Below are 15,612 nucleotides of genomic sequence, written 5' to 3' on the forward strand. Positions count from 1 at the left end.
CAGCTTATCTGAGCTAAAGGAAAGCATACTGAAGGCCTGTGATTCAGCTGCAGGGTGTCTGCCTGAACAGGTCACACCCATTGGTCTCATTTTCCAGGAAAAGCAAAGAACCTAAAAGAAGAGTCTTCATGATTTTTAATGAAGCAACATTGTATCTGCTCTCAAAACTTGTCTGAATAAAGGCAAGGGTTAACAGCTGTTTCACTGATAACTGCTGTTACCACTGGTTGTTGGCTAATTACTGAGAAACTGGAAAATGATTTGGAGAAAATGTAAGAAAACAATATCGATTTAAAAATAAAAGGTTGAAAACAGAAGTGCTAACTCCAGCAAAGATCATTGGCCCTCACGTTCTGACGTGGTATTTCCTGATGGATGGTCAGTTCTGCACTAACATTAATACCTTCTATACGCTTTCTACTGTCTGGGATTCCAGTCCTACCAAAGTATTCACACAGCCCCAATCTGTCCTTCCATGTTCTAACCCTAAGAACAGAAGGGCCTCGCACTCCCGCTCCACGTACACCGCGCCCTTCCCAGTTCTCCCTACGCTCACTCCCACGCCCGAGCGCCCCAAAGGCGGGTCCGACCTCCCACCACCTCACGAATCTCCTCTCCCCACCTTCGGATCCCATCTCAGGCTCCCCAACCTCCTGTTCAGCTCAGTGCCCCGAGGTGTGCGCTGGGGCAAGCACCCGGAGGGGTGGGGAGTCGCGGGGCGGCGCTGGGGAAATGATGTCGGGGGACCCTTAAATCTGGGAACCGCCGCAATGGGCTAGGGCACCGGGAGAGGCCGGGACCGAGGGTCAGGAGAAGGGCCCTCCTCGGCCTTGCTAATTAGCGGCAACAGGTGGCCCAGGCGCCTGAGGGTCTGGGAGGCTGACATCTAGGACTCCGTGGGCGGACCCTGCCGCCTTTTCGCTTCCCTATTGGCCTCTTCCGAGCGTCAGTCTAAGAGTTACTTTATGCAGTGACCTTCCGCCGCAGAATGTAGTCCTCCCCAAAAGTGCAACCTGCAGGCCCGCGCGGGCCTCGCGGCACTTCCCGCTGCGGTGCCTGCTGCCCCTGCACGCAGAAGGGCGGGCCGGGCGAGCCGGAAGCCAGGGTTGGGTGGGGGCGGGGCGGGGCGGCGGAGGGATTGCGACGGCCCTGCAGTCGGGATAACCTTGAGGCAGAGACAGCCGCCTCCCCAGAGGAGCGACGCCCCCGGAGCCCGCAGACCTCTCTACAGGAGCTCGAGCCGGACCACGCCGGAGGTGAGCAGGGGCAGGGGTTGGGCCATCCGTGCCCGCCTGGGCTCCCTTGGCCGGGCTAGTGTGGCACCCCGGCATCCGTTCCGTGGCGGCGCTGGACCCTGGGCATCGCGGACCTGGTTGGGTCCGGGGAGAGAAGCTGCTTGCGCCCGGGACCTGTTCTTCAAAGCCCCCAGCTCCTGTTTCTTCCAAAGTCAGATGGGTCAGCCAGCCCCTCTCCTGCCTCAGTCCCTACCCTCATTATGGTATCTTCGCCCACCCATATTCCCTCCTAATCTGCTCCCCTCTTCTGCCCTCTCCGCCTCCTCTCCCTTGCTCGCCTACTCCCCTTGCCCCTTAATACTATTCCATTCGCCCCCTCGTCTTCAACCTGCCCGTCACCCCCTCATTCAGATGCTTTCCTTGTAACCTCTCCGTGAAACTCCTCTCGCTCCCCACCCCAGCCCTCCCCACTCAGGTCCCTGTGCCCTCTGCTGCCCACCCCTACCCCATTCATCTCGGGTTCCCGCCCCTCCCCTCCATTCCAGTCACGTCAGCTCCTCCGCATCCTCGTCCTTTGCGCCGCGAGGTCCTCGCCCCTCCCACTCCGTTCTGGTCACGTCCGTCTGCTCCCCCGCCCCCCATCTCCCACCTCCGTCCGGTCCCTTCACCGCGCATCCCAGTCTCCGGCTCTCCTGGAGCCCCGAGCTCCTGGCCTGGTCAGCGTCCGAAATGCAGGGGCCTGCGATGGCCCAGGTCAGCCGAGATACAGCGGCGGCCGGGGTTACGTAACCTTGGCGTTCCCCGCCGCAGGGGAAGAAAGGGTGGGTGCTCCTGGGGCGCCCCAGATTCAGTGGGGTGGCCGCGGCGCTGCGCCCGCGCCGAGAGCGGCGGCGGGCTCCATCCCGCCGCGCTGGGGCTGCACGTAGCGGCCTGCGCCTGGGGCCCGCCCCTCGGGACGCCCGCCGGGGCCGGGTTACCCCCGAGCCTCGCCGCGGCCCGATCCGCCGCGCATGCGGCGCGAGGGCCTCGCCTCTGCCTCACGCTACTTAACAGATGCTCCCGGATTGTAGAGCGCGGGGTGGGGTAGAGCAGGTGTGTGCTTGGAGCTGTTTGGGGGAATGGGATAGAGACCGGTCGTAGCCCATAAAGCTCACAGTCGCACTAGAGAACGAACATGTAAGTTATCACTGGTTAGTATGGTGAGGAAGGCACACCCTTCCCGCTTGGGGAAAGGGGAGGGGGGCGCCAGGAGGCCTCACAAGATGGCATTACACTGGGTTTGAAGAAGGAAAGCACCTTGTGGTCTGAAGGTTATTTAAAGGCCTGGAAATATACCCTTGGCTTCTTATCCATGCCTTCAAAACCAGGACATCGACCCTCTCCTGTACAGGAGAGCCTGATAGGTGACGTCCACGCATGATGGAATAGAGGCATTGGGAAGGTCTCAGCAGGCTTTTAAGATTAGGTTTGACTCATTAATATACTAATAAGAATAATGGAAGGAATTCAGCCTTAGGACTTCAGTGTTCCTTGTGCAAACCGGGAGTAACATTTTTCTGCTGATTGTTGGAAGGATTGGTTTCTGTACACAAATCTACAGGTATATATGTTGAATAGTCAGTGCAGTGTCTAATCTCTGGTGAGATGTCAAAAAGAAATGCCTCCAAATGTATACTTTTAGTCACTGAGCAAATTAATAAATAATTGAGCACGAGGGCTCATCTTCATGCCATCCCCATACACAGCTAATAGTTAATCTTTGGGAGTTTCTAAATACTAGATATCTCCTAGAAACCAATCCCCTCAGGGATCCTGGTACAGTGTTTTTACAAAGTAACAAATAATGTTACTTTGAAACTCTCCACTTGAACAGGGGTTCTTTGGTCTCCCAAGAATGAGGACCTCTAGACAAAGGAAGACAGGGGGTGCAGGCGAGGTGGGAGATTTTAGTCTTTAGTGTTTGGCTATAAGAGTAGAAATAAACTTGCAACCCCAATACTGAAATCTTTACATTCTATCTGCACCTGCCTGGGTTCTAGGATTTGCTGAGCCAGCTGGTAAATGTAAAATTAGGATTGGAGGCAGGTGTCAGTAGCCCCCCCCCCCCCTCGGCTGTACTGGGGGTGTGGCTGCCCCCTAGGGTAACAGAGGAGGGCCTAGGTCAGGACTCCCACCCTGTAGCATTGTTAGCAAATAATTCGTCCTCTCGTTATTCGAGGATGCTGCTGGGAATACAGTGGGGCTGTTCAGAAGGGCTGGGTATGTAACCCATCAGCAGGTGTGTGTGTGGAGGCCGGGGAGGCTCTGTGGAGAAGATGACTCAACCTTTCAACTTATCTGCTTTTGAGAGAATTATCTTTGTTGGGTGAGTGGGAAACTGTTGCGATAGTTGCAGTTTTAAAAAGTCCCCTCTCCCCTTTCAGTGAGTCAGATAATGAAACATGCATTGCCCCCAGTTAAAAATGTCTCAACTAAGTGAAAAATGGTTGGTCCAGGTCCCCAGGCTCTCCGTACAGTAGTGCTCTAAGAGCAGCAGAGCCCTTCACCCAGTCTCTGTACCTGCGTTCTCCAGCCTTCTGTGGTGGGCATGCAGCCTCTCGGGATAAGGGCTGTAGTGGACATGAATACGCCTGAAAAAATGTCCTTGAACTCATTTCTGAATTACTGGACGTAAGCCAGAATATATGGACATTAGTATCTTCCTGTCTACTACGGCTGCTCTCATTTTAAGCACTGCATTAGAAGTAAATAATTTTAGTGTTGAATTTATAGTTTAACCAAGAGCATTAGTGGGTCTTTAAGAAATGTACCCCCAGTGATTTGGCAAATTTGGTAAATTTGGTAGCTTTGACTCCAAAGAGCTAGCACCTTATGGGAGTTACTTCTGTGCCCTGAATGTTGTGACATCGATGTGGAGTCATAGGAAAAGCCATTTCATTTTTTAAAGCTGTTTATTTCTTAATGTTGAGGCAATGGAAGAAATGAGGAAATGGCCCTGAGCGGAAAGGTAGAAAAAGTGCCACTCTTGCATTAGAAACTCACACTACATGAGTTTTAATTTATTTTGCTTCAGCTTTTATGAAGGCATGCCAGGAGGTGTTATTCTGACCAAGAGCTAAGACTGAGATCAAAGTGGGGAAAGTGACTCATTTGACAGTATTGCTATTTCTGAGTCATTCCAAGGATCCACATTGAAATCCCAGTTAACTGGCACACCACAAGAATGAGTAGCCCATGTGAGCAACCTTGTGGAGGATCTCGTAAGATGTAGAAGTGATTTATTTGGTAAAAGGTCTTGTAGTACCCTGAGTCATCACTTTAAGCATCAAATTCTGGTACAGATAGAGCTAGAGCTAAATGAAAACCATTCTTTTTTTTTTTTTTTTAATATATCTTTATTGATTTCAGAGAGAGGAAAGGAGAGGGAGAGAGATAGAAACATCAATGATGAGAGAGTCATTGATCGAGCCCGCAACTGGGCATGTGCCCTGACCAGGAATCGAACCCCGATCGCCTGAATCCTAGGTGGATGCTCAACCGCTGAGCCATGCCTGGCCAGGCTGAAAACCTTTCTTAATGCCACCATACTTTCTGGGAACTTGCATTTTTCACAGAGAGGCAGCCTTAGACTAAATAAATGAATAGTCTGCTTCTTTGGAGCTTTGTCAGAGAAGCTTTTGGGGGAAAGGTGAGCCGTGGTGGGGGTGCGCAGCCTTTGCTGGGCCCTTTGGCCTCTTGATTTGACTGTTCGGCTCAAAAGGGGAGGTTGGCTGGGCCACCAAGCAGTCCCCGCCCCCGTCCCTCCCCCCCCCCCCATAGTTTGTGCCTGTCTGCACGTAGGAGAGCCAGGCTGCAGTACCTCTGGTGGCCTCTGAGACTAACCTGCCCCACATCTGACCACAGGCAAAGCTCCTCTGGAGCTCTAAGCCTCTCTTTCCTGACCTCAGCAAACTATTTGAAAGTCAGTTAGGGGTTGTGGTGGGGAGATGCCAAGACCCCACTGTGATAGGGCAGTGAGGTTGCTGGTCATAGCATTTCAGAGTATGACCCAGCTTAGCTGATACAGTCCAAAAATTTTTCTGAAAGGAGCCCCATCCCTTCTAAACATCTTTATCAACCTACAGAGAGATATTTATTTCTCTTTAGACAACGGTGTCTCTCTTGTCTCAGGGGATGAGTCAGCTGAATCAGTTTTGGTATGAGACAAAACTGTACATTTTCGAGGACCCCTGGAGTTTTGATTTGGATAAGATGTAGGGAGGTAAAGACAATATCCCTCTTTTGTTATTATTTTAGAGAGCAGACTCAAAAAAGTTACCCATCAGATAGGCAAACATTTTATTTTATTTTAAATATATCTTTATTGATTTCAGAGAGGAAGGGAGAGAGAAAGATAGAAACATCAATGATGAGAGAGTCATTGATCTGCAGCCTCCTGCACACCCCTGACTGGGGATTGGGCCCGCAACCCGGGCATGTGCCCTGACTGGGAATCGAACCCGGATAACCTGGATCCTAGGTCGACGCTCAACCGCTGAGCCACGCTCGGCCGGGCTAGGCAAACATTTTAAAAGTCTGATGGTATCAAATGTGGGCAAAGGGGTGGTAAATCAAGAACTGACATTACTGGTTAGTTGTAAATGGATATAACCACTTTTGAGAGCAAGTCAGCAATATTTAGTAAAATAGAAAATAAGCATACCTTGTGGCCCAGGAATTTCATTTCTAGATGTAGAGAAGTTCACACCTGCACAATGAAACGTACTAGGAGAGTTGTTAGAGTATTGAAAACTGGAGGAAATAGGTATAATGGGGGGAGATAGCCAACCAGTAAGGGAATACATAAATAAAGCATCTAGCTGTGCAGTGGGCTGGCATAGCAGTTCACATGAATTTACTAGATCTGTATATAAGCTGGATAGATGTTAAATGTGCTGAATGAAAAAGCAAGTTTAATGATATTTGTAACAGTATACTAAAGGCATTTTAGAGAACAGCAATATCACAGGGTTCAGTATAGCTATGGACACGCTTTAATGAACTAGAAGGATACAAAATGTGTGACAGTGGTTGGTGTCAATGGTTTTGATGGGGTGTGGGAAGGGCTGAAGGGGCCTTACAATGAAGAAAAAATAAACTATAAAATTTTAATTGTTTTTTTAAGTCTAAAAACAGATCTGGCTAAATGTTAATGGTCAGTTCTTGGTGGTAGAAATAATACAGATGTTAATATTTCTTTAGTTCAAAACAAAACAAAATAGAAGCAAACCTATGAAGGTCATTGTAGGAAGACCAGCCATACTAACTAGGTCAGTGCTCTTGGCGAGCTCCCACTGCCCTCCTTCCAACCCTCCTTTTCTTCCTCCAGCTATGATGCAGGTTGGCTCCTCCTTTAAATCTGAGGCCGTCACCCAGCTTGATTGTAACTGACTTGGAAGAGCCCTAAACCAAAATATGAGTACCATGGTTGGAAGCACTGCCTCATTATCTTAAGCCTAGGAAGAAAGCAGTAATAGAGCACAACAAAAGCTTCATACCAACTTCCTCCTTTGGGCTGAAACAAGTTCCCTGCTCTGAGCATGTACAATCAAACCAGGAAATCCTTGGCATCGGAGGACATGGAGGTTTCCCTGGAGTTGACTGTTCCATTTGGGGTTAGGCCCTCTCAGTGTCAGCTTTTGTGTCCCATTCCACACTCTAGTTTGAAAAAGGATCTTAGGCTCCTGCTTATAAGGTTTAAGTCACTTAGCTCTAGCCCTGAATAAATAAAAGCAAGAGAATTTTACTTGAACCCACAGATGGGTTCATTTTGTTTTTCATAACCAGGTAAACTAGACTGTGTTATGTTATGGGGCCTGCTGAGGGTAGACTAGACTTCAGATTTACATCTCTCAGTTAAAAATTGCTTACCCTCCATAACCTATTCGGTATGCAAATATACTGTTGTCATTTCTCTGTATACATCAGGATGCATGCCCATTCACTCCGGACCCTAGGTTCTGTGGCTGGCCCAGCACCCATTTGGATCTTCTTGCTGACATAGATGAGGGCCACTCTTGGGAATTATATTTCCCTGCTCCATCATCTGGGGAGAGAGCTAGGGAGCTGAATGGCTTGAATGTCCTGTCCAGCATATTGTGATGTAAACTTTCTAATGGATTGCTAACCTTCTGAAGATTTGGGAATTGAAAGGCCTTAATGCTGGCTTGGAGACTTGGAAGCTTAAGTAGGAAATTGATGTCAGAGTGAGGAAGACAATTGCAGGTAACAGGTGCCATCCTTATTGGGTTAGTCTGTATGGTGAAGATGGCTTGAAGCAAAATTGGTGCAGAGATTCCTGCCTGGTTAAAAATTGGCATATGCACATACAGATTCATAGGCCAGGCTGTTTACTAGGGCAGAATGATTTGGACCTTTGTGAAACATAGAATTGGTGGAGTGAAGCGTGAATCTTTCCCAGAACAACTTGCCAACAGTATAGGCTCCTGGAAGTGGCATTTTGTTTTTTTTGGTATGAGTGCCCCAACTCCCTGCTGGTTTCTGAAGAGTGCTACAAGTCAAACTATAGTTTTGGAGAACCAGGAGCTGCTTGAGATGAGAAAGGAAAGGTGGGAATAGGGGCACCTGGAGCTGAGCTGTGACTGCCTGCTCCGTCCTGTCAGCCCACACTGAGGCCTCCGATGGTGTCTTGTTTCTCACATAGGAGAAATGGCTCTAAGGAAGATCCTACTGCAGGGGCTCGGGTTCAAGAATAAAGCTCCTGTACCTGGGCACAGCATTTCCCGCCATCAGTGGATACACCGGGCTTCCACTGCTGGCCTGAGGTTGGCTCTGCATGTCAGTGCCTCCCAAGGGGAGGATGCAGTAGTGAGCCCGACTGCGGGCTGGGCTGCATGTCCTGGCAGGCACTGTCCACACAAGCAGCGTGCGGAAGGGGAGCTTTTCCCAGAGGCAGGCCCTGAGAAACGGGCTGAGAGAGTCCAGAGGTGTTTTAGGCAGAACTCTAGGTGGTTGGTAGGATTGGCAGCTTGTGCTCAGAGAAGAGATTAATGGAGGACCTTGGAGACAGGCAGGAGAGACCAGTAGGTGACCCAGGGATGAGACATAAGGTCACTGGTTTGGTAGAGGGCTTTCAGGGCATGCTGAGACCTTGTAGGAGTCTGAACAGACTTGCTGACAAGCAAGCTTTTTTTGATGGCTGGTGTGTATTTCCAGTCAAATACCAAACAAGTTTTTGTTATTTTTCTATTTAATAGCCCTGGTGAACAAAAGATCAGAGCTTGTAAACCTCGATTTAATTTGAGATGGTTAAAATAGAGTTAGCGTTTGAGCCCAATGTAATTGTATCTGCTAATGGCATTTCCTGGTCCTGGCGGCAGGCCTTCTGTACCAGAACATCCTTTTATCAAAGATTTTGCTGTGAAGCCTGAGGACAGACTAAACAGGAAAAGAAGTTTGCTGGATTTGGTTACGTAACAGGTTTTTGGCATTGAATTTTCCTATGAACTATTACTACTACTACTGCTACTATTATTATTATTATTTTGCTTTGCGGTTCTGAATGCATCAGATTGACCTTAAGCCACTGAAACTGCCCAGTTGTGACCTAGGGCCTAAGATGAGTTATCTTACCTGCCACATTTAAACAGAGTATCCCTGAAGTGCGTAAAGCAGCAATTGCTTAATAGAACTGGGAGATTCACATTCATTTTAATTTCAATACTTTTACCAGGGTGCTTGTAAATACCTTGTTTTTAGAAGAGGAATATTTAATTTTTCTTATTATAAAAGTATTTCTGTTAGTAAATTCATTAGTAAAGACAAGAAAAATTTTGCTGTACTCCTCTATCATCCAGACAACATGCTGTTAATATTTGGGTAGCTGTCCTTCTAGTCCTATGTATGTTTAATTTAGTGCCCCTTCCACCTGAAAAGGGGGAAGAATCAGGTTCTTATATAGTAGTAAGAGATTTTACAGGGAAAGAAATCTTTGGGTGTTAGGGGGAGGGGATAAAGCATCATAGAGGGGACAGTAAGAACTCACATTTACCTGCAAATTTTCTGTTATCAGTTTCTTGGTATTTTTTTGGGAGGCTTTTGTTTTTCTTTGTAACATAGCTGAATCTCTAGAAACAACTACCACCTGGATACCTGGTTATTAAAGTAATTTTTCCATTACCCCAAAGAGCTTTAGTTATACTCAGCTTTCACCTTAATCCTTGTACAGCTCCGCAGGGAAAACCTTACTCAGATCCGAGCAGTCTTTGCAAGTGGGGCCAAGGAGCCACCCTGAGCCAAATAAAGAGCATTATGTCACCGGAAGCCCAAGCCCAGGGAATACAAGGTATGACCGATAATCAGTGGCCCCAGCCAGGTCTTAGCAAAGAGATTCTAATGTCTCAGATCTAGTGAATAGCCAGCTGATGCTTTTTAAGAAGAGTGGGGTTAGTTACACCAACCCAGTCATTCAGACCTTATTTCGTTCATGACACAGTCTTCAGTCTGGATGACTCTCCACTTGGAGGCCCCAGCAAGGCCTTTGTGTTCCAGTTGGCTCTGTGTGCCACCTGGTACTATTTCCTCAGTAATGTTCCCTTAACAGCCATACTTACCTAAGCCTGGCTGATGTTCTGAAGGCATGAAGCCCTGCTTCAACTGTGAGTGCAAGTACAGGGGGACCTTGGCTGCCCAGGCCATCCTGTCAGGAAATCGGAAGTTCCTCGGATTTGGCATGAAGGAATAGAGGTACAACTTTGATTTTGACAAAGAGGCATTATGACACATGAAAAGGTATTCAACAGACACTGGGATATGTCCAAGTGCTAAGAGGTACAGAACCAAATAGATCGTGGAGGAGAGCATTGGTGCTGATTTGAGGAACCTGTTAAGTATTAGGGAGTTAGGAAATATACATTGAAAGGAAGTGTGTTTGTCATGTGGAATAATTAGCCAGTATCTTATTTTTTATTTAAAAAATTTTAGATTCCATAGTTGAGGGCTTAAGGTTTATTCACAACTGGTCACAAAGTTTCTTGGGCTTTTACTAGGCTTCTGGAAGATGGCAGAGGTGAGTTTAGTTGCATGCTGTACCGGAGCCACCCCGAGAGGCCACAAAGTCAGGGATGGAAAAGAAGAAAGTGCTATATGTATGGGGGGTGGGGGTTGATTTGGAGCCCTGAGGTTGAGGAGGAGGTAGGACAGGGCTAAAGAGGGATTTGTTTCTGAGCCTAGGCTGAAGCATTTAGGCTTGAGTGTTTTAGAAGGAATAGCCCTTGGTCTGAGAACTTGAGGAAAGGGACAGCCTGTTGAGGAGTGTCAAGCTTCTGCTTGAATCCTTACTTGACAGTTCTTCAAAGCACTGGCCACAGCTTCTCACTTCTTTGTCTCAAATCAGCTGACTGGGTGAGAGTTTAGTTTAAATCAGTAATGAAGAAAAGCAAAGGTCAGGACAGTTGTCAGGATTGTAACCTGTGCTGGTTAATTACCTGGAACAAGTGGTCTTTGTTACAGGGAGTGGTGTGCTTGTCAGATTTCAAACGGAAATGGGGATGGTGCATCAGAAAACCAGTTGGGGAAAAGGTTTGACAAGCACCTTTAATCTTTTCATGTTGCAAATATAGCTGTGATCATTTTAGAACTAAACCAGAGCCATTGTGGTTATCCTTGGTTTTATGCAAATTGCTTTGCAATTCCTAAATTCCTTCTGGTAGATGTGCTTTTTAGGTATAGACTCCTGGGACAAAAGATTTTGCATTCAGGATTCTGGTGGGACTTTGCTTCGTGTCCAGGGACTTTTGTTTTTTGGGATTTTATAAAAAAACTTAAAAATCTATTTTTATCTTTTTTTTTTTTTTTTTCCAGAGAGAGGAAGGGAGAGGGAGAGAGATAGAAATATCGATGAGAGAGGATCATCGATTGGCTGCCTCCTGCACACCCCATACTGGGGATTGAGCCCGCCGCCACTGGCAACCTCATAATGCATGAGCCACACCAGCCAGGCCAGGCCCTGGTTTTTATTGCCCATCAGTGGGCTGGGACCTACTTGGGCCTAGGGTGAGTCAAAGAATGAATTTATGTGGTGCTTTGGGTGAGTGAAAACCTAGGACTCTGGAGCTAAGAGGACTGCCTAAGTGGTGGTTGTCTTCACAACCAGGAACGTCTCTTTGGGTTTGGATGAGGATTATTAAGAGGCAATGTGGATGCCCCACTCATAGCAGATGTTTGTAGCTTTGAGACAACTTTTCATACAAAGATCTAGATTTACGGGGGTTCTAAACTAGAAGTCAGTTGTTTATGTCACTGGAAGATGGTTACAGTTTTCTTTTGAGGAAGCTTCTTCACTGCATGTAAAATGATGTTTATAGGATTAACAGGAAAGCTATCAGGTAGAAACTAGGCCAATGTGAGGAAGGTCTGCTTACAGTGGATGCCTGGGTAATGCAAGCATTGGATACGAGATTTTAACTTGCTCAGGGTCCTGTGAGCCTTTGCCTGACTCAAGGAATACCCACATAGCCAGAGCATGCTGGGTTCCCTGTGGCTTGTGCACAAAGAGTGCTTATTCAGTTAATGTGTAAGCAGGAAATGGCTTCCTGTGCCAAGCGGTGTATAACAACCCAGGCTTCTCAGACTGATCATGCTCTTCAATTCCCCTGGACCCAGAACTTCAGAAGCCATGTCGAAGCCCCATAGCGATGTTGGGACTGCCTTCATTCAGACCCAGCAGCTGCATGCCGCCATGGCTGACACTTTCCTGGAGCACATGTGCCGCCTGGACATTGACTCACCGCCCATCACGGCCCGGAACACTGGCATCATCTGTACCATCGGTGAGTGAGTGTGCCCCTCCCCTAAAACAAGGCTTCATGTGAAGGGGTCTTTTCTCTTCTGAAAAGTCTAAATATAGCAAACCTAGGTGCTGAGCAATATCGTACACAGATTCTTATGGGAACTCAGATCATAGGAAGTTGCAATAATTAGTATGCTTTGTTTTCTGCTAAAGGCAAAACTTAGAAGGCATCTTCCTTAGCATGTCTCTGTAGGAGCATCTCTGAGACCTAGGAAAGATCTTTCTGACATTCTCTGTGCAACCAAGATTCTGTGGTTGGACATCTGGCTGGGCTTTGAAGAGCAAAATATCAAGAGTTCTTTAAACCTAAGCAAGTTTCAAGTGTTAATCCTTTGAATAATTAGAATTATGTTTTTAAAATTTTGTTTACTAGGCCCTGCTTCCCGGTCTGTGGAAATATTGAAGGAGATGATTAAGTCTGGAATGAATGTGGCTCGTTTGAACTTCTCTCATGGAACTCATGAGGTGAGCCTCTGGTAGACAATTTGGCCACTGGGATGGCTTGTAGGAAACAGGGTGGGGATGCAGTGTTTGTTTGTTTGTTTATTTTTAAATGTATCTTTATTGTTGAAAGTATTACAAATCTCCCCCTTTCCCCCCGTTGATCCCCTCCACCCTGTGCCCTTCCCCCCAGGCCTTCACTCCACTATTGTCTGCATCCAAGGGTTATGCATATATGCATATAAATTCTTATGTTAATCTCTCCCCGCCTTCCCTCTGAGATTCCTCAGTCTGTTCCATGCTCTGTCTCTGGATCTGTTTTGTTCATTGGTATATTTTGTTCATTAGATTCCACATATGAGTAAGATCATGTGACACTTCTCTTTCTCTGACTGGCTTATTTTGCTTAGCATAATACTCTCCAGGTACCAACATGCTGTCTTAAAGGGTAAGTAAAGGGTCCTTTCTTTTTATAGCTGCATAGTATTCCATTGTGTAAAATTCTGAGAAGATGCTTGATAAGATTTCGATCTTCTTGAACTTGTAGGGACTCGTTTTGTGTCCTAAAGTGTGGTCTATCTTTAAGAATATCCCATGTGCACTTGAGGAGAATGTATATTCTGCAGCTTTGGGGTGAAATGTTCTGTAAATGTCAATTAAATCCATCTGATCTAGTGTGTCATTTAGAGTCACTGTTTCCTTGTTGATGATTTGTCTGGAAGATCTATCCATTAAAGTCAGTGGGGTGTTAAAGTCCCCTACTATGACTGTATTGCTCTTGATCTCTCCTTGAAAGTCTTCCAGAAGTTTTTTGTTTTTTTCCAGCGTGTGTGTGTCTTTTCTTCTGAGGTGGGTCTCTTATAGATAGCATATAGTTGGAGTTTTGTTTTGTTTTTTTAAATTTATCTTTATTGTTGAAAGTATTATAGGTGTCCCATTTCCCCCCCCAATTGACCCCCTCCACCTTGTTCCCACCCCCTCCCCAGACCTTCACCCTGTTATTGTGTGTGTCCATGGGTTATCATATGTGAATATAACTTCTTTGGTTAATCTTTTTCCACCCTCCACCCCCCTTCCCTCTTTCCTCTGAAATATGATCGCCTGTTGCATGCATCAGTGTCTCTGGATCTATTTAGTTAGTCAGATTCTTTTGTTCATTAGCTTCTTCTTAAAGAAGACCCTTCAACATTTCATGTAGTACTGGTCTAGTGATGAACTCTGTTAGCTTTTCCTTGTCTGAGAAGCTCTTTATCTGACCTTCAATTCTAAATGATAGCTTTGCTGGAAAGAGTAATCTTGGTTATAGGTCCTTGTTTTTCATCACTGAATATTTCTTGCCATTCCCTTCTGACCTGCAAGATTTCTGTTGAGAAATCAGGTGACAGTTGTATGGGTGCTCCCTTGTAGGTAACTAACTGCTTTTCTCTTGCTGCTTTTAAGATTCTCTCTTTGTCTTTAACCTTTGGCATTTTAATTATGATGTGTCTTGCTGTGGGCCTCTTTGGGTTCCTCTTGTTTGGGACTCTCTGTGCTTCCTCGACTTGTAAGTCTATTTCTTTCCCCAGGTAGGGGAAGTTTTCTGTCATTATTTTTTCAAATAGGTTTTCAATTTCTTGGTCTCTTTCTTCTCCTTCTGGCATCCTAATAATACAGATGTTGCGCCACCTGAAGTTGTCCCAGAGACTCCGTACACTATCTTCATATTTCTGGATTCTGTTTTCTCTTTCCTCTTCTGGTTGGGTATTTTTTGTTTCCTCATATTCCAAATTGCTGATTTGATTCTCAGTGTCCTCTACTGTTGATCCCCTGTAAATTATTCTTCATTTCAGTTCGTGTAGACTTCATTTCTGATTAGTACTTTATTATGTCGTCGATGATCTCACTAGTTTTCTTTCCTTTTTTTTTTTTTTAATATATCTTTATTGATTTCAGAGAGAGGAAAGGAGAGGGAGAGAGAGAGAGATAGAAACCTCAAATGATGAGAGAGTCATTGATCAGCTGCAGCCCGCAACCTGGGCATGTGCCCTGACCGGGAACCGAACCCTGATCTCCTGGATCCCAGGTCGATGCTCAACCGCTGAGCCACACCCGGCCGGGCTCACTAGTTTTCTTAATAGTCTTATTAAGATCCTTGAGCATCCATATAACCATTATTCTGAACTCTATCTGTTAGCTTGCTTCGTTTTATTTCATTTAGTTCTTTTTCTGGAGATTTCTTTTGTTCTTTCCTTTGTGACATGTTTCTTTGCCTTCACATTTTGGCTGTTTCCAGGTGTTTGTCTCTATGTATTAGGTAGAGCTGCTATGTCTCCTAGAATTTGTAGAGTGTCTTTGTGTAGTAGATATCTGTAGGGTCCAGTGGCTCAGCCTCCCCAGTCACCTGAGCTGGGCCTTCTAGGTGCTCCCCTGTGTGGGCTGTGTGCACTGTCCTGTTGTAGTTGAGCCTTGGTTGCTGTTGGCATCCCTGGGAGGAATAGACCCCGAGGCCAGTCAGCTGTGAGGACCAGCTGCAACTACAGCCAAAGAACTGCTGTACTTGAGACACCCCTACGGAGCAGGATTTACTTCAGTGGAGCTTTGGTGTTCACCAAGTAAGCCCCTTGAGTGTGTCACTTGTGGATGTGGTAGGGTTGTAATCCATCATGGTCAAAGCTGACAACCAGGTGCATTTTCTGGGTCCTCCAAGGAGGCGCAAAGTCAGCCTCTGCCAGTGCCGTGCCCAGCGCCACCCCGCATGAGCTACACAGCAAACAGCAGTTGGCTGCTACTTGTGCTGGGCTTAGAGGTGTCCAGGAGAGGCCAAGTTATGAACCAATGCAGGCTGCCACTAGTGCCAGGCCTGGGGCCACTTATCAAGACGTATGGGGCATGCTGCTGCTTGTTTGAGTGATTTTGGGAAAGCCCTAAGCATGAGGTTCAAAAGACCGCTTGCATAGAAAAGCCACTGGAAATGGCTTGGATGAGCTTGCAAGTAGGGAGAGGTGGGGTCTCCCGAGTCACCAGGGTGGGACCAAAGGTGTGAGTCAGGTGCTGGAGATTCAAATATGGCTGCTGCCTGCCTGCTATGTGGGGGGAGGGCTCGCCAAA

The 15,612-nt window shown here is 46.7% G+C and overlaps 1 protein-coding gene across 2 annotated transcripts in view; it reads left to right on the forward strand.

Annotated features, from left to right (window-relative positions):
• The first annotated feature begins 1,173 nt into the window (after window positions 1–1,173).
• Window positions 1,174–15,612, forward strand: part of PKM (pyruvate kinase M1/2) — a 31,697-nt gene continuing 17,258 nt past the window's right edge. The window contains exons 1-3 of one of the 2 annotated variants that reach the window (XM_016201395.2): window positions 1,174–1,256; window positions 11,898–12,064; window positions 12,458–12,549. In XM_016201395.2, coding sequence (XP_016056881.1) covers window positions 11,911–12,064; window positions 12,458–12,549 — 246 coding nt within the window. In that variant the 5' untranslated portion in view covers window positions 1,174–1,256; window positions 11,898–11,910. Of the gene's footprint in view, window positions 1,257–11,656; window positions 12,065–12,457; window positions 12,550–15,612 lie in introns of those variants that run through there. The other variant, XM_016201386.2, reaches the window with a different exon arrangement.

The sequence above is a fragment of the Miniopterus natalensis genome, chromosome 1 (assembly GCF_054644295.1).
Source record: "Miniopterus natalensis isolate mMinNat1 chromosome 1, mMinNat1.hap1, whole genome shotgun sequence".
NCBI lineage: Eukaryota > Metazoa > Chordata > Mammalia > Chiroptera > Miniopteridae > Miniopterus > Miniopterus natalensis.